At 42.2% G+C, this 27806-nt stretch overlaps 1 protein-coding gene across 1 annotated transcript in view; it reads right to left on the minus strand.

The window, feature by feature from the left end:
- Nucleotides 1–27806, minus strand: part of LOC144820294 (uncharacterized) — a 198871-nt gene that overhangs the window by 160103 nt on the left and 10962 nt on the right. Inside the window, exon 2 of the mRNA XM_078677876.1 lies at nt 27445–27504. Coding sequence (XP_078534002.1) covers nt 27445–27504 — 60 coding nt within the window. The remainder of the gene's footprint in view (nt 1–27444; nt 27505–27806) is intronic.

Here is a 27806-nt window from a genome sequence, read left to right on the forward strand (position 1 = left end):
GAATATAGGGGGTATAGCCTCAAAGATCATGCTGGAGGGATGGCGGTCTTTTATTATGACCTATGAAATAGTCTTTATGCAAGAATTGTGGGAGTGTAAGGATATTGTTTTGATGGATTTATGAGTTTAGCCTGCCTGCTATTCCTTCAATATCAGGCAGAGCTAAGGGGGGCTTGTGTGCCTGGTTCAAAGTGGAAATTGCTGGCATGATTGTTCAGTTATTTCAGGAGCAGTGGAGGGGCGCAGGTTTTTTGTCTTTCCTGGAAAGAAACTTTTAAGCTGTACCCAGTAAATTTTTATTATAATAATTTTACATCTAAAGGTAATTTCCAAGGGCGTTTTGTGCTGATTGACATGCTCGCGGAGACAGAGGCTTGTGCGGATCGTCCTTTTAAGTTGTTGGTGGCGAGGGATTATAATGCCAAACCGGGGCTCTCATTACCTTTCTCCCCGACCACCTTTGATTCAGTCGCCTCCGAGAAGGACCCAAATGTGATGTACGCGAGGGGATGGTTTTTTTTTTACCCACTTGTTTGAAAGAGGTATGGTCAACAAGGCGCCCAAAATGACAGACCACTATATTCCCACCTTTACTGGACGAGATACAGGAAGCACTAGTGACTATGTATTTGTCTCCTGGTGCATGTTTTCCCTCATTAAGGACTGTGAGGTTCTTATTCAGCCATATAGTGATCACAATCCTATCTCTGCCAATATAGTGTTCCCTTATAGGGGCAGAAGCCCAAGCCTCTATCCACCCAGGCACTATCCACCAAAGATGTATAAACTTGCCACAAAAGAAAGAAAGCTAGCATTGAAGGAGGAGAATTGGGACTTAGTGGTTGGCTCCTGCCTCTCAAAAGATCCTCAGGCCTTTTGGGAGGCTGTGCAGTCAGTTCTTTCTCCCACCCTACCAGCCAACAAAGTAGTCCATATACCTTCTAGGCTTGGGTGACTCATCACGCTGGCCTTTACTCCACTGACTTTGCTGTAGAGGATGCCCCATCACAGTTGAATTTAATATGCCAAAGCCTTGTCTTTAATGAAGGGGAAGTCCAGAAAGCAAATGTCAGCAGTAAAGGTAAGAAGGCACCGGGCCCAGATGGAGTTCCTCTGGATTTGTTTAAGGAAGACCCAGTATTCTGTTCTCCGGTACTTACTGTTGTTTTTAATTCAGTTTGCAGCGAGGGTGTTCCAAAATCTTGGTGTTCATCTGTTTTTAAAAAAGGTGATGTGCACGATCCCAAATGTTATTGACCAATATCTTTTTTGGACTCACCAGCCAAAGTAATCGGGAGAGTTGTGCTAGACCACCTTCTGGACTGGATAAGTGCGAACCATATCTTGGCTCCTACCCAGGACGGGTTTAGGAAGGGTCTAGGTACGATTGAACAGTACCTTAATTTGCACCTCATCCTGGCTTAATATAAATATGCGAAGGGCAACTCTACTTATCTAGTATTTATGGATTTGACCAGCGCGTTCGACTATGCCTCTCGCTCTAAGCTGTGGAACATCCTAGTAAACATGGGTGTCGACGCGGGTCCCTATATTGCCCCGTATCTATTATATGTAAGCAATGCAGATGAAAGGAATTTGTTGACTATATTCAGGCTGGGGCCCTTACCGTGGTAGATATCCTTTCCCTGGGTCATTATTCTTCGGAATCTATTACTGCCTGTCCTTGTGATGAACATTTTACGTTTTGTATTTTTTTGTCAGTTTTATCTTCCATTTACCAGGACATTTTTAATACCTCTTTTGCGCAAACCCAAATTTTCCAAGTGCAAGCGGCTCTGTACTTTTTGCAGCAACTTAATGACCGTGATGTCTGTTTTGCCGTTGGTAGCTTTTTGAAGTGCATTTTAGCAAAGAGAAGGAGCATGCCGTTTTAATTTCAATGCACTTTACCATTTTTCTGTATGGATTGTATTTGTATTGCTGCTAAAATGTCCACCCCTGCTGCTAACTTCTCTATAGTATTGTGTTTATTTCTCATGTATTATTGGATATTATTTTCTGCTACTGATGGCTGCAGTCGTTTTTTTGCACCATTGGATAATAACTGCTGCTACTTATGAATCCAATCGTTTTGCACTGTCACTTTAGTTCCGAGGAAAATTACTGTATTTACTCGTTGTTGTATTCTTTTAAATTGAAAATGAGTTTGTATTTGCTGAGATGTGCTTGATTTCATATGATGTTTTTAATATTGTGTATCTTTTATGACCTGCCTTAGGAAGGACGAATAAATAAAGAATTTAATTGAATTGAGTCAGATTGGGCCAGGATCACACTATTTAATCAGATGAGAAAGTCAGGACTAGCCTGCGCCCACCTCATTTCGTCATGGAATAAAACGATGCCATTTTAGGTTTCACCTGCACAGCTCTTGCGATGAGCTTGAATGGTCTTTTGTATTTAAAAAAAATCTTAACATGGTTTATGGTCCGCCCTTACTTTCCATTTGTTCATATACTTGTCATTCTGTTTTCCTCGTTTTCTGTTGGTTGCAGCATGCTATTTGCTGTTGTGTTCATCTTTCTCTTTGTGTGTTCTCTTATCAGCAGAGCTTGGACCAAGTACTCCCTTTGAACTTTTCCTCTGCCTTTTATAGCACTACTTTTTTCTTTGTGCTCAAGAGTGTTTGGTGACAGTATGTTATTTGCATAGCTCTGCTTTTTGTGGTATATATCCATTCTTTTGGAATACGTTTTAATTCTTTTTAATTTCATCCCTGCACTCCATACAGTGCATGTGTTCTGTCTTTCCACTGCTCACTGTTGGTGCTCCCTAACAGCACACCCCTCCCGCCGCTGTTTCCCACATACCCTTTTGTTTATTTACCACTCCCTGAACTCCCTTGTGTTTGTTTACCGTCCTATCTGAGAGCTTCAAATGAGCACCAAATTCCATTACAGATGGACACATTCACAGGCACTGAGAGATTAAGTGAAAGTGGTTTGCCCACAATCACAGGATGTTGAGCGTCCCGCTGAGACTCAAACCCTATTTCCCGGCTTGAAGTTCGGCGTCTCTAGCCCTTACACTAAATTATCTGCTGCATATTAAGATTCAAGAAGAATAGCATATAAAATGGCTGGCATTAATTTGAAATGCACAATTAAAATGTGTTCCATTTTGCGTTCCAAAGCAGAGCCGGACACCTTGTTCTTATTCATTTCAATTGTATGGAGTGAAGCCTGGCCTTGCCTTACTCTATCCTCACATTTGTGGCCCGGGCTGCTCTACCTCCGCTCGTTACTGTTTATTACCAGCTGGCTCCTGAGATTCATCCCAGGCTCAGAGTCTGGGTCCTCAGTGAGCTATTTAACTTTGGACTGTTTTTGACGGCTTTAGAGAAGTTTACCTCTCCAGGGAACTGGGGCTATTTTAAAGCTTTCTGTTGGTGGTTGTGGAATGGGACAGGTGTCCTGGAAGAGGGCAGCTCCTCAATCCTGGGATGTTTTCAGTGCTGGCGCAAGAGCATTCCAGGGATCAATAGGGGTTGTGCACACTCCTCAGTAGCGCACAGGGGCCCCTTTCCACCTTCTATGTAATCCTCGGGGCACTCTTTAATGAAATGCATGTAGGCAATCTCAGTTGTTGTGTTTTTTTAATAAGGATTTTTGATATAAGAGGACAGATAAGGATGATGGTTGCAGCATGGGGTTGATTGGGTGCACGACCCGTCACGAAAATTGTCAAATGGTGAACAGGGTTTCAGGCATTTCAAAACACTCTTTTTTTCGTATTTCCGTTACTGAAAGCAAAGAAGTACCCTCTATAGTGGGGACCAAACCGTGCACATTCCTCCAAGTTGCTGACCAGTGATGTATGCATTCCTTTTTGTTGCTGAATAAATGGGGCAGGCTATTCTATTTCTAGAATTGCTCCTGTTTTCACTTTATATGACAGGATGAGCCTTTTCATTAGTGAATACAACTGCTTACTGGCTCCATTGCTAACTAAAACAATGCTTATCACATTTTCGGTTATCAAATGCCTTGCATGATTAATTACATTAATGAAAAGAACGCATGGTTTCTTTAATAAGTGAACATGTTTCTTTTATTAAAGTTATTGTATAAAACGACGCAGATTACCTTCTTATTACTGAATACAAACTGTACAATTGTATTTTTCTGAAGACAGGGCCCATTTCTTTTTAAAGGCTGAGAAAGAGTACACTTTACGACCAATATTTTTGAATTTAGGATGCATCAACCCAAATTCAAAATTGCAATTTAGGTAATTGCTAATTTTGTGATTACCTAAATTGCAAACGCATTTAGGGAATCGCAAATTGTGATTCCCTAAATGCAATGCATCATGCACTTCGAAATTGCGATTTTACAATTTCGAATCGCAAATTACCATCAACTTCAAGTTGATGGTAATTTGCAAAAACTTTGAAAAATGCACACAAGTGCATTTTCCAAAGTGCCATGTGGCGCACACACATTCCCTTGTGGCACGTGTGTGCGCCACATGTGCTCACATGCCAATTTCAGGGGTGTATCGGGGTGGCCTTTTGGCTCCCTTGCACCCTTGAAATTGCATGCGCAATTTGTGAGCACCTATTTGGTACTCGCAAATTGCGCATGCAATTCCCATTCATTCCTATGTGCCTCCAGGCCCATAGTAATGAATGAGAATCTATTCCTTAATTGTAAATCACAATTTGCAATTAAGGAGTATGTAGGAATCACAATTTTTTTAAGTATTCCTACATGCATAAGGAATTGCGATTCCTAAATAGCGATTTCTAAACAATCGCTATTAAGGAATCACAGGGGCATATTATCAAGGGGGTTTATCTCCGCTTTTTTGGCTTTAAAAGCCAAGAAAGCGGAGATAAAATTATCTCCCTATTACCTAGCTGTCGCTAACACCAGTTAGCGACAGCTAGTAGGAGATAGCGACAATCTTGGGTCCCGCTTTGCATGTCAGTGATATTTATCACTAATGACATGCAAAGTGGGCGTGCCAAGATGTTAGCGACTGGAAACAGTCGCTAACATCGCTATCTCCTATTACCAACTTTTGGAGATATTCGCGCTAAGCGCGAATATCTCCAAAAGCTAACACCTGCCGCTGAGCAGTTCTTAGCCATGTTTTCCAATGGTAGGTGGATAACATGGCTAAGAGCATTAACTCGGTAATGCATGAATATCGCTGACTTTTTAGCGATATTCATGCATTTCGGCCGATTTTTATCGCTTAGGAGATAAACCTTGATAATAGCAAGGCTCCTAAGCGATAAAAATCGCCGCAGCTCATCGCCGCTAAACCAACATAGCGATAATTATCGCTAGTTTTTGGTAATATGCCCCACAATTCCTTATGTTGATGCATGTGCCCCAAAGTGTTTTACCCAGAATCACAAGATGTTGAAACTGCCGCCGAGACACATACCTAGTTCCCCGGCTTCAAAGTAAGCTATCTAGCCATTACGCCACAGCCTCTGTCGTCTAAATATTACAAGCATTGGCAAAGCCAATAGGTTTCACTTCTGCAAAATCTATTGGTTTTGTCAATGTTTTTTTAAGACATGTTGCACAGCGGCTGGTGTATGTAGTAATCTGAACTCTCACTTTGTGTTTGCCTTTGACTGCTTGAAAGTTTTACCACAGAGTTCCTAAGGAATCTTTGTACTGTATTGATTTGATCTTCATCAGTTACTCTGTTCTTCACCATTCTTTGTGGTTTGGTTCTCATCACAACACTGTACAACATGTCTTAAAGCTTTTTTTTTTTCCAAAAGAGCTATGACGTGCACAGCGATGACCATGTCATTGTGCTTTTTTATTTAGCTTTAAGACTTGCTGAATAGCAGCTAGCGCTGATGTGTACCATGACTAAAAAACATTGTCAAAAACAATAGATTTTACAGAGGCGAAACCTATTGGCTTTGCCAAGGCTTGATTTATAGGACTTGTGAGACTGTTCAAATGCTGCAGTATGGCGAGTGTTTGTGGTCCACGTTTTTCTCGTGGAAGCATGAGGGACAAATAAACTGCTTAGTGATTGGATACTTGCAGTGTCCTTGTGCTACAATCAGCCAATCACAAAAACCCTCACTACGCTTGCAAGGAGCACAGCTGCGGCTCCTCCATTATAGCAGAGGAGCATCGCCCTCCCCTGCCAGCAGATGCAAACTTGAAAAACAAAATGATAAGAATACAGGTTTAATATTGTTTTATTTTTCTTCACAGGGCTGAGTCTTGGGGGTAGGGTAATCGTGATGACTCATGAAGTAGGAGTGGTGATCACATGCTACAAGTGTGCATGTGGGTTTGGCGGACGGCCAAACTGACATGCACACTCACATGTCTCCAACCCGAGCTGCGTTGCCGGGTTGGAGGTTTGCCGAGCAGCAAAGAAAGAGGCTCAGCAACAGGATATGGTGGCTCTTATAAGATCATGCAGGATGTGATGTATGACTAAACATCATGGGAAATGTCGTTGTATTTGCATACAAAAACATTTTTTTCATTGGCTGCTGTGAGTAGCAAATAAAAGAAAGAGAAGCATAATCCTCATCTCTGTGTCCTTAGAGACAAAGAGGTAAGGAAAATTTGTGGTACGAATACTAGCTAATTTTTTATTCCCATTGGATCCCTCTGTGCTCCACAATTGAGTTCCTCACCTGAGCTGCACCCTCTGTTGTGCATTAGTACACTACCAATTTGTTGGCGCAGCTTTGTGGCCTGATTTAAGGTACAGTCACTCTATTGCGTGTGGTTACTTGCGTGACAGGTACATGCTTGGCTGAGCGTTGCGAATGATGTCTTGTGAGGTGCACAAGAGAAAGTAGTGCTACACACAGAAATAAAGAATCAGCTTCTCCATATTCGTGCACTCTGATTGGAGAATCGGTTGCCATGTGATACATCACTTGATAGAGTGACGCCATCACATTATGTCTAGCGGCCATCTCGGGTTGGGAATGTTGCCTATTAAGCTCTATGGATATTGTTGGTAAAAGCTGAATTTAAACACCTTTTACATTTGTCACATAAGAAAATACTGAGGAACTTGTCAGGTTGTATTGTATTGTATTTGCATTTATATATCACTTACTACCCCTGACGAGGCATCAAAGCACTTTTTCGGTGAGTAGCACGCTACTCCGGAACCAGTAAAGGATTAGTGGTGAATTAGTAAAGTGAAAATATGAAAGTAATTTGAGTGGTGGATAGGTTAGTCAGATTATTTGGATTGAGAAGGATAGCGGAGGGATAGAGAAGGGAAAAAAGTTTTGCATTTATATAGCGCTTGCTACCCCTGATGGGGGGTGAAGTGTTTTTTTCGGCGAGTAGCACGCTACTCTGGAACCCATACAGTGTTAGTGGTGAATTAGTATAGTGAAATATGAAAGTAATTGGTGGATATGTTAGTTATTTGGATTGAGAAGGAGTGAGAAAAGGTAGAAGAGGTAATAAGGTTTGCATTTATATATCGCTGGCTACCCCTGATGAGGTGTTGAAGTGCTTATTCAGAGAGTAGCACACTACTCCAGAACCCCTAAAGGATTAGTGGTGAATTAGTATAGTGAAATATTAAATCAATTTGAGTGGTGGACATGTTAGTCTGTTATTTGGATTGAAAATTATAGTGGAGGGATAGAAAGGAAGGATATGGAATTTGTTTTCTTTTTTTTTGTTTGTTTTGGAGCTCATAGCTGTAGGAGGAGGCTTGGGATGAGTAAAATGGAGGTGGAGGGGGATGAGTAAAAGGGAGGTGGAAGGGGAGCAGTCAGAGGGAGGGTTTAGAAAGGCTTGTTTTGGGGGATATGAATAGTAAAAATAGGTATGAGATGATGCAAGGAGGGGTGGAGTAGGGAAGAGTCTCAAAAGGGTTATTTTGGTTATAGTAGTGGTATGGTGTTTGGAATGAATGAGAGAGTAGAGGTAATGGATATATTGATAGAAGTATAGGGCGAGAAGTAGGCTAGTGTATTGGAAAGAGTAGTAGAAAGCGGTTTGAGATGAGTCAAAGAGTTGAGCTAAAGGATATATTGAGAGCGGTATAGGGTGAAAAATAAGGTTGTGCTTTGGATATGCTGAATTAGAAGAAAAGTAATAAATAAGTAAAAGTAATAAATATATAGATCCAAAAGTATTAAAGATATAAGTACATGGAAGGTATATAGATGCATAAAGGAAGGTAGTATATGTAGTTTAAAGATGCATTAAATGAACTGGCTTTCAAGTGTTGTACCGCAAATCTTTTTATTTTCTTATTTATATATGTTTTTTTAGATCAATAGTGAAGCAATTGTAGATAAATAGTTTTGATAAAAATATTTACTTATTTCTGTAGTCACTTATATACATTTTAAAAATATAGAATAATGTAGCTATCAGTAATATGTACATTTGTTAAGCAGAACTAATGAATATCTATATATAATTTTTTTAAACATAAGTATTCTACATGTTTATACAAAGCAATACACATATATAGGTACATATCGCTAGTACAAATAAATGCTGTATATACAGAGAGGTATGCTGTATATTTTTATCTGCTTGCGTATGGTGATTATGTGGGAAAGTACCAATTCTTGAGTAGTTTTCTGAAGTTAAGGTGGTTATCTATGGATATTATGTTGGGGGTTAGAGAGTTCCATAGTTTGGCTGCTTGAACAGAGAATGCTGTGCCACCCATTTTTTTTCTTGTATCTTGGGAATTTGAGGGGAGGTGCCACTCTAGAGCGGAGGTTCCTTTGTTGAAGGTGTTTGGTGATTTTATTCCTGATGAAGACCTGTCTCGTTCCATGTATCGCTTTGTGGGTGATACAAAGAAGCTTGAACGTGGATCTTCTGGCAACCGGTAACCAATTCAGGGCTTTCAAGGCAGGGGAGATGTGGTCTCGCAGTTTTATATGTAAGAGTAGTCTGGCAGACACGTTCTGAATCCGTTGTAGTCTTTTCATGGTCGTTAAAGGTGATCCATAGTAGTGGCTATTGGCGTAATCAAGTTTGGACAAAACAAGGTAGCCTGGACCTTGTGTGGAAATCCCAAATGGGGGAAGATTTGTTGCAGAGTTTTTATAGTAACAAAGCTTGACCTTGCTAGTTTGTCCACTTGGGCATTCATCAATAACTTAGAGTCCATGGTCATTCAAAGGTTTCTTACTTCCTTTGAAATTTTAGGTGGTGTCCCCAGATCATCAATCCCCATGGCGAGAAGGGTCATAATGTTTCCAATTGGCACACAATTTGAGATGGCTCCATGTCATCCATTGATCCACAGCTCTGAGACAACTGAAAATTGGTGAGTTTCCAATGACTTTGGGGCATTGCAGTTGAAGGACTGTTTGCATGTCATCTGCATAGTTATAGCACGGGGTGACATTGATTGATCAGTGCCGGTGTTGACTCCATGTAGATGGGTGAGATAAGAGAGCCTTGAGGGACCCCTGCTTTTGTGAAGTACAGTTTGGACGAGAAAGGTGGGTATGGATGACATTAGTTCTGGTGCAAAGGTAGGACGCAATCCAGTCTAGAGCAGTCCTCCGTAAGCCGGCTTCGTGGAGTCCTTGTATCAGAGAGTGTAAACGTCAACCGTGTCAAAGGCAGCCTGGAGGTCCAAGAGAAGTAGTGCAGCAACCCCGGTCTGGTCAACTATGTCCTTCAGGTCATCCCAGGTGGCAAGGAGGGCAAATTCTGTGCCTCTTTCTGGACGGCATCCTCTTTGGAATGCCAGAAAGTATGGCATTCTCTTCAATGATTTGTGACATCTGGGCAAAAGCTGATCTTTCTATCAGTTTGCCTATGAAAGGTCGATTTGGAATCGGTCTGTAGGTGTCAGGGTTCAGCTGGTCCAAGTTTGTTTTCTTCAGCAATGGGCATATGTATGACTTTTTGAGTTCTTCTGGAAATATTCCGGTAGTTAAGGAGCTGTTAATGATTCTCCTTACCGGAGTGACAGCAGAGGTTGCTAGAAGAATTGTCTTGAAGGTTTGCGGCGGACACAGGTCAGAAGGGCTGCGGGCAGGCCTGCTTGCTTTGACCAGGTCCACAAATTCATTGTGTGAAATGTGTTTGAAGGAACGGAGAGGCTGGTTCAGAGTATTCTTGGATTGTAGCTTTGTAAAAGGATTAGTGCCGATGCATTGTCTCTGTTTTAAGTATGAGTCCAACGTGTCTGCTTTGTTTGTGTAATCATTTGCCAGTTTGTCTGTGCACTCTTCAGTAACGAGATGAGCTGCTTCTAGGCAATTTGATTTACGAAATTAATTAAGAATTTTATAGAATTCTTTATTGGCACATTTAGCATTTTGAGGTCTGAGTAGTATTTTTTCTTCACCTTTTTTTCAAGTTGATTTGTACAATCTGTTAATTTTCTGTAGGCAAAGTTTGTCTTGGTTGGTGTTTGTTTTGAGCCAGGCAGATTTTCGACTATCTCAAAATTAGAATTCTTAGCAAATTTCCAGTAAAAAAGGATTGACAAGAATTTTCACATTGTTATCCATTATGATAGGCTGGCTGCTTAGAACTAAGTCATAGACGTATTAGGTGCTTTACAGTTAATCTGTCAAAGAATGAGTGAATCCTAATATAAGGCACGGCCATAGTAGTGTTGATAGAGAAACTTACACAAAAGATTGCTTCATGGTACTTGCACCCTATGAGCAGGGCCACTGGAACTATGTGACTTTGCAGGCGCATATTTGTTTTGCATAATTATTGATTTTCTACATTTGCCACATAACCCATTATCTTCTTGGTAATCTTCAGATTTGACCCAAAAATAGTTTTTATCTTAACGGATCAAAAGTTACTATAAACATGTTGTGACATGTTTGCATGCAGTGGAAGGCCCTTTGAAACGCTTAACTGGACAGCTTTCAGTTGCTCATTACTGTATTTGGTTGTTAATGAAGCTAGTACAACCGAATTAATTATTAGGATCCCAACTTTCACAGCCAGAGGATGTAATACTGTGATTGATTACATTTTCTTGTCCCCCCTCCTGCTGCCCTGTGTTTATTCTTATAGCGCAAAATATTTGCATTTTAGTGATCACAATCCGGTCATTTAAGAACTAAATAAAGAATGTGGTTTGGTACAACCCACGAGTCATGCAAGGGTGGAGGTCAGTATTAAACCGACTGATCGGGGCAAATGGTTGAAATGGACAAAGATTATTCCCGAGATTTTTGTGGATACTCTTTTCTTGTTGGTAAACGATATGCTGAATATATGTTTAGATGTAACTTCTGAGGGCATACCGGTTATTAAGGCCTTTACAGCTATCTGTAAACAAATATCCTTGAATCTAATGGCCCCAGGTAAATTGGGGCAACAAATGGCCGAGAAATGGTTTGATACCACATGCTCACAGGCACATAGTAAGCTAATGAGTGCTATAAAACAGATCCCACAAAATAGGACTAAATTGGCCATACTTAGAAAGGACTACAAGTTAGCTGTAAGAGCCAGGAAGAATGATATCAGAAAGGAAGCATGGGAGGCCTTGATGTCGGTTGACGTTCTGAAAAACAGTCGCAGTTTTTGGGAAATTGTCAATAAGCCCTTTTTTTCGGACAGTGGTAACACCGTGGCTCAATGTAACATCACCGAAGCACAGTGGTTAGCCCATTTCGAGGGTATATACGAGATTCCCCCATCTACAGATTCTGTATCCTGTGATGTCTCAAGAGACTTAACTCCGCCTTTGAGCTTTAATGAGGAGGAAGTAGTACTGGCCATTAAGGCTATGTCCAGTAATAAGGCGCCGGGCCCAGACGGTGTCCCAGCCGATTTGTACAAAACGTATCCCGTTTTTTGGGCAAAAGTTCTGACAAAAATTTTTTATACGGCAGCAAAGGGAAACCATCCACCTTCTTGGGCTACATCTATTATAGTTCCCATTTTTAAAAAAGGTAGTAGAGGAGATGCCCGATGTTACAGACCGATCGACCTAATCGATTCTGCTGTAAAGGTTTTGGGGAGGGTGGTCTTAGGAAAATTGATGGGATGGTTAGACGAGAACAAGGTAGTATCGAATTTTCAATATGGTTTTAGAAGTTGCAGGGGACCCAAGACCAGTGTCTTAACTTATCCCTGTTAATTGGTAAATATACCTTCTCAAAAGGGGGAATACTCTAGCTGGCGTTTATGGATTTATCGTCAGCTTTTGACCTGGTAAACAGGTCAAAGCTTTCAATGCGCGAAAGTATAGCAGTTGCAGACCATTGTTTGTTCATTTTTCCTTATTCCTCAATTTAATCCTGTTTGCGTGCAGACTGGGACAGTGCCTTGCCTCATTGCACGTGTGTAAACTGAAGCAACAATTGCAGCAACTCTGTGCTGCAAGACCAATCGCACAGCTTCAAAGAGATGACTTACAACCTTTCCGTATTCAATATTTTTATTCCCTGTTTATCCAAAGTTCATCCAACTCGACTTTTCTAATTCACAATAACACTGCCCAAAGTCCCATTTTCTTCACATGAGGCAGTTGTGCCAATCCAGGCCTCTTACCACATCACGTAGGGACATACATTCACGTTCTGCAGCTTAAAATGTATTACTCCCAAAGCATTTCGGGTCATGAATTACTTGCCTCACCAGCAGTGTTGCACCGGACATCAACAAATGACGAATGAGATTAATATGAACTTATCAAGTAACATCTTCACGAATAATGCTGCCTCAGTTCATGGAAAAGGAGATACAAAAGGACTTATGGACTGTTTTCTTAGATTTCAACACCGAGTGTAACGTACATAATGCATGAACATTTGCAGGATTTTTTCAAACGAAGCCTTAAAAGCATTTATTTGTTGGGATAAGTGACTGCACTTTAAGTTTCGGTAGTCAATATGCGTTGATATATTATCACAAAAAAAGAGGGGTGTTAGTCTGTACGATTCAGGTTTTACCATTTAGGTTTCAAGACATAGTTTCAATGATAATGCTGTTTTCGTTGCAAAGACTTGTGGGATATGTAGTTACCGAGGTTATGAGGGAGGAACTTGTTTTTGAACCTAAGGGCAAATCCGACCACGTAGTGTTTAATTGGATGAAGTGAAATTTGATTAAAGCTGTTGTGATTGGACGAATTGGCATTGAGGAACAGTTTAAATTACGAGCTTAGGTGAAATCTGGTTCAAATGGCAGTTGTTAAGAGAGGAAGTCACAGAGTGGATAGGAATAACTTTGGAACACAAGCAGGTAATCCTTTTAATAAACGGAATTGAGGGAGTTCATAATGTTAACTTGATGTTAATTTCGGTTTCACAATTGGAGTCAAAGTTAAGTTTAGTACGAGGCTAATGCACAGAACATTGGGCAAGTTGAGCGTTTATTTAGCAATGTAGGCAGAATGGCAGGTTTAGCATCGAGGTTGGAGTGGGGGAGGTCTTCGCATGCAGTAAACTCTCGAGACAGTTAGAGCACCATAAAAGTACTGGGGGATTGTTGTTCTGTTAATTATTTAGTTCAATTGGGTATTGTCACTTTGAACATACTAATTCTGTTACTGTTGCATGTATGTATGTATGTATGCACAGTTATCGTAGCGCTAAAGCATGGAAAACTAACATAGGTTTTATGTTATTTTCTTATTTAAACAGCCTCCCCTGACAAAGGGTATAAAAAAGACCCGAAATGCATTGGGAGTAATACATTTCAAGCTGCATAACGTGAATGTATGTCCCTGCGTGATGTGGTAAGAGGCCTGGATTGGCACAACTGCCTCATGTGAAGAAAATGGGACTTTGGGCAGTGTTATTGGGAATTACAAAAGTCGAGTTGGATGAACTTTGGATAAACATGGAATAAAAATATTGAATACTGAAAGGTTGTAAGTCATCTCTTTGAAGCTGTGCGATTGGTCTTGCAGCACAGAGTTGCTGCAATTGTTGCTTCAGTTGAAACAGGTCAAAGCTTTGGCAGGCTCTCCTAGAGATGGGGATGGAAAAGAGTCTTGTTTATTTTTTAGCTGACCTGCATCAGAACCTCTCTGCACGGGTACGGATTGATCAAGATGGAAACTGCACTAAGCACTTTAGGTCTGGCTGTGGAGTCCGACAAGGTTGCATTTTAGCACCATTACTTTTTACCCTTTATATTAATAATTTAGGCAAGTTTTTAGATGTAGCTAGTTTAGATGTCCCTAAAATTGGTCAGGAGCGTTGTCCTGTGCTTCTGTATGCCAACGATGCGGTTTTGATATCTCGCACATCAGTCGGCCCACAGAAGCTGCTAGAGGGATTTGGAAATTTCATGAACTCATTGGATTTAAGGATAAATATAGCTAAATCACATGTGATGAGTATAGGTCACCAGAGTAAAAGAAATTGCAGGCCTTTTTATTGTGAAGGCTCCAAAGTTACCAGGGTAACCTCTTTTATGTACCTGGGGGTTCTTTTTGATGAGAACGGTACATGGGTTGCTCAACATAAAATTAAGGTTAATGGTATGGCTAGGGTAATTGCGGCCGTAAATGGGTTCTCGAAACGGCTGGGGGCCAAACCTGTAGAGGCAATGTTGAACATTTATAAATCAAAATGTATTGCAATTGCAACATATGGTTCCTCAATTTGGGGGTATAGACCCATGGAGGGTTTACAGATTGAGAAGAATACATTTCTACGGGGAGTATTATCGGTCCCCCAGTCAACGCCTACCTATGCTGTTCATCAGGAATTGGGGATGGGCTATATAACAGATAAACTTAGGCTGGCTCCAGTCATTTTTTGGCTTAAATTATGGTGTAATCCTGAATTAGATCTTAATCATAGACTAATTAAAGATTGTCTCATTTTGGATTATGTACATAGGTGGCTTGTTTACGCAAAGGAAACTTTGGCAACAGTAGGCCTACAGGACCTTTTTGAAAACCCTGAGAAAATTACAAGAACAGATTTTAGCTGGGTGAAAAAACAGCTTTTAAATTTATGGGCCGTACAACGAGAGGAATTAGAGTTGATAAAAGTAACGGTAAAAGCACATTATCTTTTAAAGACTTCACCCACGCTCGAACCCTACTTAAAAATTGTTACTAGGCCTTTTCACCATATGCTTTTAACACGTTTTCATTTTAACTTAATTTACCTTTCTCTAGGAAGCTCTAAGGGGTAGTGCAGTCGGAAAGAACTAGGGCCCTGTGTTTGCGATAACTTCTCAGTTCAGGATACAATGCACCTCATAATGTTTTGCTACTTTTATAGTGAGATCAGAAAGAGGTTTCTATTTCCAATACTAAAAAGAAAGGGTTTTATTCAAGTAAAGCCAGCCTTATTGTACTTACAGTTATTAAATGATCCGAATGAGATTTTTTATATAGCCAGTTTTCTTGTGACAGCTGTTAGACTGAGGAATAGCCGTGAGAAAAGTCCACAACTAACGGGATTTTAGACTACTTGCTTTTTATCCTTTTTAAACTATTTTTAATTAAGGTCGAAATTTTAATGCTGTGTATATTGAATTCTCTGGATGCACTGTCACTTTTCCCCTAAAATGCACTGCGTTTGATCAGTACTGTATTGCACCTTTTGCACATAGACTGTTGTTGCCGGATTACATTACATTACATTATATTTTAGATACTGTATTTTGTATTCTTGCATTTATATGTTTGTATGTTTGTGCTGTACTTTTATGGTTTTAATTTAACCGAATAAAGTGGTTTGATGATGATGATGATGGTTGTTAATAAGGGTGGGCGCAAAATCAGTTCCGCTCACGGATTTTGTGGATTTTCAGCAATTGCGCGACACGCGAATCTCGCAAAATTGCTGAAAAATTTCCGAATCCTCTCGCGGACGCATTTTGGGCAGTTAGAGCCGAGGTGACATCTTTTTGGATAAATATGAAGGGCAGGGTTCATTCTGGCACAATGCTCCTGTCACCAAATTTTAAACCTCGACAGGAAGCACTTACAGATATAAATAAAGCAGGTGCCCAAGTTGAAGCTCAAATTTAGTAACGTATTCATCAGCCCAAAAACATTTGTGAGCTTTGTCGAGGCAGGCAGCTGTAGTGTAGGAAAAGCACTATACATTTACCCAACAAGGTAGCACTTACTGATTAGCCAGTAGAAAGTACAGGTGAGTAGAGGTATTGCACAAAACGGTGGCTTCTTCTTGGATAAATATGTAGGGCAGGGTTCATTCTGGCACGATGCTCCTATCACAAAAATTAAACCTCAACAGGAAGCACTTACAGCAGGTGCCCGAGTTAAAGCTCAAGTTTAGTAACGCATTCATCAGCCAAAAGACAATCGTGAGCTTTGTCGAGGCTGGGCAGGTGTGCTTTCTCCCCATATCTACCGTCCAAAATTAGCTGTGATGCTGGATAGAGGCCTTTGCATCCTTGACTTTCAAGAGCGCAATCACCGTGCAGTTCCTGTGACCAGGAGCTTCTTTCTCCTCATCTGCTGCTCTGATCGGTCTCTGACCTTTGGCTTCTTTTATACACACAAGAGGCATGTGAACTCGCATAAAAGGCCTGCCTGTTTGGCCCCGCCAACACACTCGCGGTGTCACAGTCTTCCCACCATTTACCCACTATGATGGACAGCTCGCTCAAGGGACCCCTGTACCTTCGGCGCGATGGCATAGTAACACACACATGGTCACTGGAGACAACTCTTCTGGCACTTAACGCAGCTGTAGTGTAGGAAAAGCACTATACATTTACCCAACGAGGTAGCACTTACTGATTAGCCAGTAGAAAGTACTCCAGGTGAGTAGAGGTATCGCACAAAACGTTGGCTTCTTCTTGGATAAATAGGAAGGGCAGGGTTCATTCTGGCACGATGCTCCTGTCACAAAAATTAAACCTCAACAGGAAGCACTTACAGCAGGTGCCCGAGTTGAAGCTCAAATTCAGTAATGCATTGATCAGCCAAAAAACAATCGTGAGCTTTATCGAGGCTGGGCAGGTGTGCTTTCTCCCCATATCTACCGTCGAAAATTAGCTGTGATGCTGGATAGAGGCCTTTGCATCCTTCACTTTCACGAGCGCAATCCCTGTGCAGTTCCTGTGACCAGGAGCTTCTTTCTCCTCATCTGCTGCTCTGATCGGTCTCTGACCTTTTATACACACGAGAGGCATGTGAACTCGCATAGAAGGCCCGCCCGTTTGGCCCCGCCCACACACTCGCGGTGTGCATCGTCTTCCTGCCATTTACCCACTATGATGGACAGCTCACTCAAGAGACCTCTGCGCCTTACGGCGCGATGGCATAGTAACACACACACGGTCTCAGGAGACAACTCTTCTGGCACTTTACGCAGCTGTAGTATAGGAAAAGCACTATACATTTACCCGACGAGGTAGCACTTACTGATTAGCCAGTAGAAAGTACTCTACTCTAAAAATCCTCAAGTTCGCAGATTTTTCCACGAACTCGCAGATTTTTTTTGTGATTTCGCGCGAATTTGCGGATCACAGATCCGCAAAATTCATCCATACTTAGTTGTTAAACATGTAATAATTAGATGAAATGTATTACCATGTGGAAAAATGTGCCACATTATTCTGCATAATATGCTTTTTCTTGCTGCATAGTTTAGTCAACCTTGCTGCATAATTTGACACTCTCCAGCCGCACAATTCAAGAGGCCCTGCCTATGAGAAATCCCTATGGTTCTCTCTGGCCACTACCTTTCTCCTAGGCCACAAATGTAAAGCATTGGCTATATAGGTATCAGCTCAAACCTGCATTATGTCTAATGAAGCCTTGGGATACATCTCAAAGGCTGGTTTTAAAATGGTTATGCAGTTATGCAGCTCACACAGACCCCTGAAAATGGAGTTATGCACAGTGACAAGACAAGCCAGATACTTAATGAAGAAAGGGAAAAGAGGGTCATATCTAGTGCAGAGGCACACTAGAAGACAAGAAGTCCATAAGCATTAGGCCTATTAAAAAAAAAAAGTGGTTCCCCTTTATGTCTTATAGTAGGTGCTGGCTCACTGTCACATCTGTTCCACTGAAAATTATTATAACCAGTTGGCTAAAAATCGTGACTACACCACAGGATCTAAATAAATAACATGTTTATCATTGGTTTAGGTTCTTTTCTTTCTGCATGATATGCTTTTGGACTGAGGAATGTTTGATTGGCACTTTCTCATTTATTTTGGGTATACAGCAACTCATTCTCTGAGTTCTCCAGAATGTTAGCCAACATTACCAGATTTGGCCCCAGAATCCCAGTTTCTGTATCCTAGCATAATTCTAAATCACTTGTGTGTTAAAACCTTGGAGACTGGGGCAGTTCTGAAGATACTCAAGAAGACCACAGCACTGGGCCATAAGATAACACTGGTTACATGGCTACATGTTTAAAGTGCCTGTTATCCACTGTGCCAAACTGTATTTGAAATTCTGGTGCCAACCACCTCCTAATACGCCTCGATAACTTGTTCTCACCTCCTGAGAGATTCAAGTGCTGAAAGAGAGTTCTCTGGTTATCCAATTAGAGTGAAAGTCATGTTTGTAGCAAGCCTTTGAAACTCATGAATTTTACCCAATATCTTCCATACAGAACATTCGACGTCCAGCACCCTTCCAACCAAACACTCCGAAAGGGCTCCAAGGAAACAGATAACAATTGGAGTGCGTAATGTCCTTTTCAGGAGTGTGAAGCCTTTTACAAATCGTGCAACACAATACAGTACAACAGTTTTGTGGCCCTCAGACACTAGTGATAAATGACAATTCCCACAACAGATAATACCTAAAATACCCACGTTTGCCAAAGGAGCCCCCAAAAATGAAGCATGCAAGTTTTGTCAAGACTGTTCACCATCTGCCAATTTTTTTAATTTTGTCCAGATGAACAACTTCTGTTCTCACACTACACTCCCAAACTCCAGAAAAGATTAACTTGGGGCACACTCTCCTTGTGCCCCAAAAATACTTTGTGGAGCTTCTTCTGTTAGCCAATTAAACGGTCAACACAAATGGAAATCAACTTGTCTCAACTCCGTCTCCTAGCATTCCAACTTGATCTCCATCTAAAAGAATGTTTAGAGAGCATGGAAAACTAGCTGTGTGTTACAGCTCTTTAGTGAATTTGGGAAGGAGCCAATGCATAACCGTGTGACCAAAGAAGTAACCGTGTACTTTTATCTTTAGCATCCAAAACTCTTTCTCTCTGATCCTATACAAGTGACACTGTCTCAGGGGCCATGATGCAAATGTTCATATGCATGAGTTTCCCTCCAGACGCTTTTTGGAAAGGTAACACATGACTTATGAGTGTGATATACTCCACAGTTAAGCATGAACTAACACTCATGAACGAACAGCTTGACTGAAAGACTTACCCAGAAGAAGAGATTGCCAACAGATTTTGTTATTGACAAAAGAGAAGTAGTGGTTTCATTTGAAAATGTGTGATATGCCCATTGGAAATTAAATTACATCTCATGATTTTTCTTGCCCAACTGGTAGCTTGGCGAGTGCTTTTAAAGATATTATGCTGACACAAATGACTTCTAAATTGCTGGTAGCAGTTGTAGGAAGCTAAGTAAAGTGTTTAGTTCGTTCAACAAAACATGACCAGATAACAAGCGTCTACACCCTCATTTGGATGAGGAGAATGTGTTTGGGGCAAATGTGAGTGGGTTTTCTGCAAAACAGATATTATGGTCATGTGTGCATGGTTAATTACAGCTTTTAATTGGCCCCAAACCTAGTTGAGTAGGTATTTATAAACGATACCTAATACTTTAAAGCAAATTTGTAACAACATTTGAAATAAATGGCAAGATCTAAAAGTGAGTAGCATAAAATGATTGGATGTTCATGTTGCTCTGATGTCTGGGGGTCATATTTTGCAACCCCTGTATGTAGGAGATGGATTGGGGAAGAAGTTGATAATTCAATAGATTACATAGTGACCATTCCTCTTAATGTCTCTTTAATGGTACTCAGGTACATTATTTAAGAAGTTCTCTGACCGAAAGAATTAATTAAATAAAGTATATCAGTTTTATGTAAAACTACATTTGCGTGATAGGAGCGCTTGGCGGCCGATGAGTGAGGTTTTTGCAATTATGTTACTAATTGTGCACTATGCACTGACACTTTTTGAAACAAATGACCAATATTGTATTGTGCTTTTATCATCTATGTCAGTGCCCGTGACCCTTGCAACTATGTTATTAATTTTGTATTATGCACCTACACTTTTAGAAAATAGATGTCTTATATTGTACTGTACTTTTATGATCTATGTTTTATTTAGATCAAATAGAGTAAGTGATTGATTGGTGAGGTCATAACCAGTGCATGTCAGAGGTGCCAGTTATTGTCAGCTCTGCCAAATATAACTGGTGAAATTCAGTGTTTTACTTTAGTTCAAAATGTTAATGTGGTCAGAGACATATTCACCCAACTATAATATTACTTTAACCTTTGTTTTTTCAGTGAATTCCCCATTTTTTTTTTTTTTTTTAACAAACAGATTTTTATCCTAATACGCTAACTTTAACTTAAGGCTTTTTCAGTGAATTTCTACGTTAAAAAAATGTATGTGTATATATATATATCTATATATATATATAGATATATATATATGCAAAAAAGAAGGAGAGAACTCTGGGTAGGTCTCAGTTTAGGTGAAAAGCAGCTCCTGTTAGAGCACTCTCAACACCAGCGACACTCTAGATCTGCTCACCTCAAATGTCTGTTTTTCTATCAAAGTTTTTAAGCATAGGATTAGACAGTGCTATCCATAATTTATGCGTCACTCTATGCCTGAAAGGGTTTTGTTTTGACTTAATACTGGGTGCTCCCTTGTGTCTGGACAAAGCTATACCTCTCTGAAGAGCTCTAATTAGAGCGAAACACTGTGTCAGGGGTTGCTTTTAATCATTTCAGGTTGGCTTGAGTTGGTATTTTACCAATTCAAAGCTGTAATATTGTGCCTGGAGTGATAAATGGCTTTTGTTATTTGACAGCTCGGCAAGGACTGCACTGTACTAGTCCTATGCTTAAAGACTTTGCTGTTTAAATGGCGAAAGACTTTGTCATTTTCTATCTCGGCATGGATAGCACTGTCTAATCCTATGCTTACAAACTTTGATAGAAAAACAGACATTTGAGGTGAGCAGATCTAGAGTGTCGCTGGTGTTGAGAGTGCTCTAACAGGAGCTGCTTTCCACCTAAACTGAGACCTACCCAGAGTTCTCTCCTTCTTTTTTGCATAATTTATGCGTCACTCTATGCCTGAAAGGGTTTTGTTTTGACTTAATACTGGGTGCTCCCTTGGGTCTGGACAAAGCTATACCTCTCTGAAGAGCTCTAATTAGAGCGAAACACTGTGTCAGGGGTTGCTTTTAATCATTTCAGGTTGGCTTGAGTTGGTATTTTACCAATTCAAAGCTGTAATATTGTGCCTGGAGTGATAAATGGCTTTTGTTATTTGACAGCTCGGCAAGGACTGCACTGTACTAGTCCTATGCTTAAAGACTTTGCTGTTTAAATGGCGAAAGACTTTGTCATTTTCTATCTCGGCATGGATAGCACTGTCTAATCCTATGCTTAAAAACTTTGATAGAAAAACAGACATTTGAGGCGAGCAGATCTAGAGTGTCGCTGGTGTTGAGAGTGCTCTAACAGGAGCTGCTTTCCACCTAAACTGAGATCTACCCAGAGTTCTCTCCTTCTTTTTTGCATAATTTATGCGTCACTCTATGCCTGAAAGGGTTTTGTTTTGATATATATATATATATATATATATATATATATATATATATATATATATATATATATATATATATATATATATATATATATATATATATATATATATATATATATATATATATATATATATATATATATATATATATATATATATATATATATATAATTACCAGATGTAAAGCCAAACCCAGAGCCGTGCACAGCCTTTGGTCAGCTCCTGCAGCAAACCCCCCCGACAGTCTTTGGCTTTTTACAGCAAGGGCTTGACAATAGGGCTTGGCAATAGGGCCTGGCCGCAGTAGCCAACCAACCAGGAGATAGCAGACCCCTTACAAGCAGCCAACCCCATGCCATGCACGACTTTTGCTAGTGCATAGCGTGGGGTTATTCACATGGCCTGTTTTGCAACCAGGCCCTACTTCCAACTCCTCACAAGCAGCCTTAGGCCGGGCACAGCAGGGGTTGATCACAGGGCTTAACCTTCTGCCCGGCCCAGTAGCAAACCCCCAGCAGGCTGCCAACACCACATCGTGCACAGCCTTTTCTGTGTGCAGCAAAGGGTTGGCCTTCGGGCTCTGGGGATGCGTTCCTGGGGCCAAATATAATAAAGAAGGGGATGGGGCTGCATGGCTTCCGCTTCCCGAGCCTTATTAGGCCCCGGAGATTCCATCCCCCGGGCCTTACCAATAAATAAGGGAGGTCATGTAGCCCACCTTCCTGAGCCTCATTAGGCCTTGGGGAACCCATACCCCAGAGCTTTTTTATCTTGTTAAGAGGAGGGGGACCGCGTGGCCACATCCCCAAGCCTAATTAAGCCCTGGGGACCCCTGTTTTTTAAAAGGGGAGGAGATAGCCACATGGCCTCCCTCCCGAAGCCTAATTAAGCCCATTTGGACATGGGGACCTCATCTCCCAGGGCCTTTTGTTTTTAAAGGGAAGGAGGCCACATGGCCCCCTCCCTGAGTCTCATTAGGTCCCGAGGACCCCACCCCCCAAAGGGTGTATGTTTTATTAGTGGGAGGGGGACCAAGTAGCACCATTCCACAACCTCATTAGGGCCCGGGAGACCTCAGCCCCAGAGTTTTTTTTTTAAGGAGCGCAGCCCCCTCCCCAAGTCTTTAAAATGCCATGGGGACCCCATACACCAGGACCATATCTCTTTTGAAGGAGAGGGGAGTCACATGGCCCCCTCCCCGAGCCTCATTTGGCCCTGGGACCCCCATCTCAAAGGGGCTCATGCATTTTCAAGGGAGGGGAATCTGGTGGCCCCCTCCCGAGCCTTTTTAAGCCCTGGGACCCCATGTCATAATTAAGGGGAGGGGGACCATGGACCCTCTCGTCAAGCCTTAAAAAGCCTTGGGCACCCCGTCCCCCATGGTTGTTTTTGAAGGAAAGGGGGGCCACGCATCCCTCTTCCCAAGCCTTTAAAGAGCCCTGGGGACCCCATCCACCAGGGCCATCTCTTTTTATAAGGACAGAATCCCCTTGGGCTGTGTGTTGTTAGGGAGAGAGGGAGAGTTCTGAGCGGCCCCCTTCACTGAACCTTTTTTGGCTTTGGGGACCCCATCCCCTGGCACCTGTAGTAAATATAGGTGGGTGTCCTGGTGCCCACCCAGGGCACCCACCATACACTCATTGGGGGCTGTGGGGGAGCTCCCGGGCCTCAGTCGACTCCCCCCATGCTACAGGAGCCAGCATTGCTCCCATCCGCAGGGAGCAGCTACTTATACTGCTTCTTTTGGGTGGGAGCAATCTCTTGATCTATATGTCTGCCCGCATCAGTGCGGGCATGTAAACCAATCAAAAGTCTTCTCCCACCTCACTGGAATATTTTTAAATCTCCCACCCACTGGGAGCAGACTTTGTGTTTGTGCCAAATGCGATGCAGCGCGTGCAACGAAATTAGTTTCATTTATTAGAATGTTTACTTAACTCTAATCTGTTTAATAACCCCCACCTTGCCCCTCCCCCGCCTCCGCCCCACGTCAGCGCCCAGCAGGCCTCCCACCACGGGCCGCTACTGGCTATTAAGAAGGGACGCCCTTGACACTGCCCCTCCTAATACCGACTCGCAGACCCTATTTTGCGAGTCGATAACAGGTTACTGACTCGCAAAATAAAGTTAGTACGTGTCAATAGGTTATTTAGCGATCGCTAGACTGCCTGATTTTCTGTTTGTGTCCGCTAAAACTTTTTATACATGTGGCTCCTAGTCTGTAACATCTTTTAAAATTTAGACCTTGTTTGTTTGTTTGTGACCAAGTGTCATTTTCTATCACAATTGTCTTGGTTGCTAATTTCTTTGGAGCAGAGTTTTCAAAAATAAATGTCTAAGTTGACTGTCAGACTCTGCTTCTTGTGACTCTGCCTCCACTACACCTCCTTTCTGCTGCCACCCTTTAATCCCCCATTCAAGGCATCACAGAGTATTTTTTTTCCATTACACGTTATTCTTGTTCTTGAAGGGGTGCCAACTATAGGCATGAAGTGCCAGATTCAGGTGATGGCTGAGAGAAAGTCTACGATAGTCAGTGTGGGGGGAGGGTTGGGGTAAAGGAAGTCGATGTTGGTGTATCAAAATGGAGCCTTGTGGGTAGGGGAATGGGATTTTTATCAAGCGTCAGGCCCTGAGGTCAAGGCATACAAGGCTCTTATTCTCACACAGAATTTAAGGGAGTGGGCAAGATTCGCGTGCCATTAGGAGCTTCCTGAGCAATTGCATGGGATCACAAAGTACATCACGAACGTTAACATTGAAAAATTCACTAGATTATCGTGCTTTGGTGCAATCAAGCAGAACAAAAGCAAGGTCCTCACAAACTAGCCCTCTCACGCAGTGGTGGGTTTTGCACAAGGGCAGCAAAGCATCGCCCTCATTCCCACTGCAAGCCACGCAGGAAAAAATAAAATTTCAATGTAAAGATTTCAATAGCATTTTATTTTTTACTGTTTGCACTGCAGCAGCCAGCCAGCCAGCCCTGACCCCAAAGACATGCAGGGCGTGTTCTCTGCTGCTGAACGGCAGCAGAGGACAGGAGCAGTAGCTGGCTGGATTTTCCAAAGAGCGCATGTCACTTTGGCTGGCTGTCTTGCGCCGGCCAAAGTGACATACATGCACACTTTGAAGCTCTCCACTCAGCTGTCTTAGACAGGGCCTGAAGGAGCATCCAGCCAGCCCACTCCGTCCAATCATAGCGATACCAAAGGGGATGATGGACGGAGCGTTTGAGCAAATCAAACACTCACCCCCAGTCAACTGATTTGGGTTTAATCGATCACCATTCTTTAGCCCACTCCACCACCCCAGTTCAGACATGGCCATATGCAAATCCGTCTGACCTTGTGCCTCATGGGAACAGTCCAGCCCGAACTGCCAAGCCATGTTTCCCTGGACCAGAAACAAGCATGCTGGGACCGGTTTCGGGTTCATAACCCTTATCAGCTAGGCTATCTTGAATCCAGTGGCAAACTGAGCAAGGGACCCACGTCTGGGCATACCCTGCCAACTTAGGGCGAACAAAGCGATACCAAAGGGGATGATGGACGGAGCGTTTGAGCAAATCAAACACTCACCCCCAGTCAACTGATCTGGGTTTAATCCATCACCATTCTTTAGCCCACTCCACCACCCCAGTTCAGACAAGGCCATATGCAAATCCGTCTGACTCTGTGCCTCATGGGAACAGTACAGCCCACACTGCCAAGCCATGTCTTCCCTGGTCTGGAAACAAGCATCCTGGGACCGGTTTCAGGTTCATAACCCTCATCAGCCAGGTATTCTTGAATCCAGTGGCAAAGTGAGCAAGGGACCCACGTCTGGGCATACCCTGCCAACTTAGGGCAAACAAAGCGATACCAAAGCGGATGATGGACAGAGCGTTAGAGCAAATCAAACACTCACCCCCAGTCAACTGATCTGGGTTCTGCTGATGTTGGATACCAGCATGAGAGCAGCGCCATGATTGGTTAGGGGAATTGAGGAGACAGAGCATAAAACTACAGGAGGAGGAGGTCGGAGTTGTGCAGCAAGGTAAGTGGTTATTAGGTTGAGTCTGGGCAGCACATGCGCTGCCCTGCAAGGCATGCTGTATTCAGGTATGTACTTGAAGCTCCGCCCACTCTCCGCTCATATTTTTCATTGGTCAATAGGCTTAGTAGCCCCTCCTTAGTACCACCTTGTCTCATTTTGTAACCTCTCATGAGGACACCCGCTTTTACAGGTGTTGTTGCTCAGTAGGCTTCAATTACAGCCTCTGAGCACTATTTTGTTTAATGGTTTTCACATGACTGCTGTTGCAGGCAGGACACGCTCTCTCGCAATGCTTTAGTATTATTATTTTTTTTAATTAGAATGGCATGCCACGCTGATAATAGTGGCCGTGCCTTTGCTTTATTTGCTGCGCCAAACGCGTCTGCATGTTTTTTTTTCACTATTTATCAAATTCTTTTTTTTTTAATTGCCCCATGCCACACTTACACTTTAATGGTGACCACACCCCTTTCCTTAAATGAGCCGAGTCTAAGGAAAGGGGTGCGGCTGCCATTACAGTGAAAGTGCGACTTGGGGCGCTTTTTTTTTGTAAAAGGGCCCCATACCGCGCTTTCACTTTAATGGCGGCTGCTCCTCTTTCTTTAGACATGACTCGTCTAAGGAAAGGGGCTCGGCCGCCATTAAAGTTAAAGTTAAATTGCTGCATGGGCGTTTTTATAAACAAGCATTTGCAATGCAATACATCTTGCATGTATGAGAGTTTCTTAAATGCGAGACCTATTGCATTGCAAATGCTTGTTTTTCTTTTTCTTTACACTCACCCTGCTTGCATGCACCCAACCACCACCCATTTGCCCGCCCTTCACTCTGCCTAAATGCCAGTCGCCGCTGCCCCTCAGGTCAACAGCTGCACATAATTCTGAATCAACTGAGTGCAAAGTTCTGATGACAGGGCAAAGAATGCATGCTTACATCCCCTGGATGAGTTTACAACTGCCCAGTGCTATGGGTAACCTGGGAGGCGACAACGCTTCCCCCTGCTAAAAAAAATATTTCCTTCCATTCCTCCAAATCCCCCCAGTCCCTCCCACAGGCCCCACACTGGCACCAGTCCCTGCGTACATTTTCCACCTGCTCAGAACAGGTGGTAAATGTATGTGGAAAAACCCAAAGGAATGGGGATTTCCATGTGTTTTTCAACCGACCAAATCGTTGCTACACAGTAATTCCCCATTCCATGGGGCTAAACCCATAACTGCACTGTCCTGGAGTGATTCCGCACAGTAATGGTAACTTCACATAAGAATTTATGCGGGAAATCTGCCCCAGTACCACGCAGCTAATAATTGGAGCTACAAGAGGTGAAAATTTCAATCTCTTCTAAGAGTCACTCAAAGTATTTTACTGCTGTCTAAATGATTCCTAATTGATCACTTAAAGCAAAGCAAGTCAGACTAGCTATGTAAAGAAGAACGCGGGACGGGGGGGGGGGGGGGGGGGGGTTGAAAAAATCTTATCCATAGCAGGTTGACTCGCCTAGATTCTCCACATTTTTTTACAGGCGGATATTTTTCTCTTTAGAAGTTGCCCACCCTGCAAGAGATCAGGTGATAAGGAAGTACTTCGCAGCTGCGCACAGTTGTGAAAACGTGACGTAGATTGATATAAAATCACACGAGTCTGTGGATCCTCAGCGCTGCTGTGCGAGATAAACTCACAACTATGACAATACAAAGCACAAGAAAAAAAAACCACAACCTTACCTTGCAGGGACGGTGGACCGCGGGTGGTGTGCTCTGGTCTGTTTATCCGGCAGATTGTAGCTCTCAGAGACGGTGACATTGAAATAAACAGTACTTCCCGTTATAGCCCGGCAAGCTGACCTTACCTAACCTCTATTTTAAATAACAAATCTGAATGGCTTTTCCACCAACTATTGCTCATATTATTTTTGGAATTCCTGTGTTATTTGTTTGCCGTTCCAGTTGCACAATCTGTGGTTGGATGGTTGCTTGATGTTTCATATTTTTTATTGGCTGCCTTCTTGCTTCGTCTAAGCAGAACACTAAAGCTTCCAATCCGACTGTAAGAAGACTAACAATATGAATAAAGTATTCACTACTAG

The sequence above is a fragment of the Lissotriton helveticus genome, chromosome 2_1 (genome assembly GCF_964261635.1).
Source record: "Lissotriton helveticus chromosome 2_1, aLisHel1.1, whole genome shotgun sequence".
NCBI classification, from domain to species: Eukaryota; Metazoa; Chordata; class Amphibia; order Caudata; family Salamandridae; genus Lissotriton; species Lissotriton helveticus.